Source organism: Trypanosoma equiperdum (genome assembly GCF_001457755.1).
Source record: "Trypanosoma equiperdum strain OVI genome assembly, contig: ctg_1725, whole genome shotgun sequence".
Taxonomy (NCBI): Eukaryota; Euglenozoa; class Kinetoplastea; order Trypanosomatida; family Trypanosomatidae; genus Trypanosoma; species Trypanosoma equiperdum.
The window spans coordinates 40,343-42,204 of NW_027123755.1; the positions used below are offsets into that span (position 1 = coordinate 40,343).

The window sequence follows — 1,862 nt, forward strand, 5'->3', positions numbered from 1 at the left end:
CTCCTTATTACGGCGCTTCCCCAGCTACTCTCCCGCATTGGGCATGAAAGCAAACATGTAGTGAACATTATAACAAAAACCGTCGTTAACTTGATGAAAACATTCCCGCAACAGTGTCTGTGGCAGGTTTTACCTATTGACCGTAGTAAACAAGCAAGCCGTGGCGAGGTGGCGCGGCGCGGTATTTTAGAACCCTATTCAAGATTATCCGCCAATGAAAAGAAACTTGTGGACAACATGATTATTGTCTTCAAGTCGCTGATTGATTTGTGCAATTGTTCCGTGGGGGAACTCACCAATGGTAACCGTTCAAGTGAGCCATCACTAGCAGGGAGACCATTTATTCAGCGAATGGAAAAGATATTTACCACAACGAAGGTATTGCTACCTACTACAGCAAATCTCTCACCAAACGTGCTTCACATACCAAGTAAGAGCGGCGTCTTTGCGGGTTCTGCAACCTTCCAAGAATTCATACCAAAGGTTAACATCATGAGTTCTCTGCAAAAACCGAAGCGCATTACGGTCGTCAGTAGCGAGGGGGAACCTGTATCCTTTCTGTGTAAATCGAGGGACGAACCGCGGAAAGATATGCGAATGATGGAGATTGCAACACTGATGAATACATTTTTTCTCTCAGACCCGGAGGCGAGGCGCAAGCGTTTTGCATTACGCCGATACGCTGTTTCAGCTCTCAACGACGACTGTGCCATAATTGAGTGGGTGAACAATCTCGTCCCTTTTCGTAAAGGAGTGGAGGAGTGCTATGCGATCGATGGTACGGGCGTTTGTATCTCCAACGTCAGGGCATGGAAAGCAAAGGTTGACAGTGGGATTATGAAGAAGTTGGACATGTTTGAAAGGTTTATTTTCCCCAGGGCCCCACCGGTGTTTCATATTTGGTTCTACAGTAACTTTCGCAGTCACCAAGACTGGTATCACGCACGTACAATTTACACACAAGCAACTGCGCTGTGGAGCATTGCGGGACACATCGTTGGGTTGGGGGATAGACACGGTGAAAACCTTATGATTGACGTTCGCACTGGGGAATTAATGCATGTTGATTTTGCGTGTATGTTCGACAAGGGAGAAACGCTGGAGGTTCCGGAACGAGTGCGGTTTCGTCTCACACAAAACGTTGTTGATGGAATGGGGGTTTTGGGTGTCGATGGTCCCTTCCGTGCCTGTTGTCAGGCTGCGTTGCGCTGTCAAATGAAGAACAAAACTGCAGTTATGAGTGTTGTGGAAACTTTACTTCATGATCCACTAGTGGAATGGATGCGCGAACAGTCGAAGCGGCAGAGGTCTTTTGATCCAAAGCAATTGATTGGTCGCGTCTCACGGCGCCTCGATGGATTTTTGGACCTCTACAATCCATCCAAAGAAAAAGATACACTCGCATTGGGTTGTGAAGGTCAGGTCTCCCGGTTGATCAGTCACTCATCCGCCATCGAAAACATATCTGAAATGTACATTTGGTGGATGGCGTGGTTGTGATGTGCTGCCACCACTGCGGATAGGAAAAAAAAAAGAGAAAGATAAGGGTTCACAAAATACTTGATTTTTTTTTCTTTTTCAAACTCTGCGCGAAACTGTAATGTGGATTTTAAAAGTAATCATGACAGGGTGTTGTAGGTAATGCAACGTGAACTCCGAATAGGGGAGGCTGTTGGAACAAACGTAATATACACACGGTGACATTTTTTCTCATCTTTACAAGTGGGGAGGCAAATGGCACACATAATTACCGTACTGCAAGTTACTGTTAGCAGATTCTGGCATTGTTGGTTTTCTCCTTTTAAACAATACTTGTACTTTTCCTTTTTTTTTTGCTTTCGTTTCGTTTGCTTTTTTTTTTT

At 45.2% G+C, this 1,862-nt stretch overlaps 1 protein-coding gene across 1 annotated transcript in view; it reads left to right on the forward strand.

The window, feature by feature from the left end:
• TEOVI_000859900 (phosphatidylinositol 3-related kinase, putative) overlaps positions 1-1,500 on the forward strand; it is a gene marked incomplete at both ends in the record, with an annotated part of 8,574 nt that extends 7,074 nt beyond the window's left edge. Inside the window, one exon of the mRNA XM_067222974.1 lies at positions 1-1,500. Within this exon, the coding sequence (XP_067079075.1) occupies positions 1-1,500 (1,500 nt within the window).
• Positions 1,501-1,862: the final 362 nt, after the last annotated feature.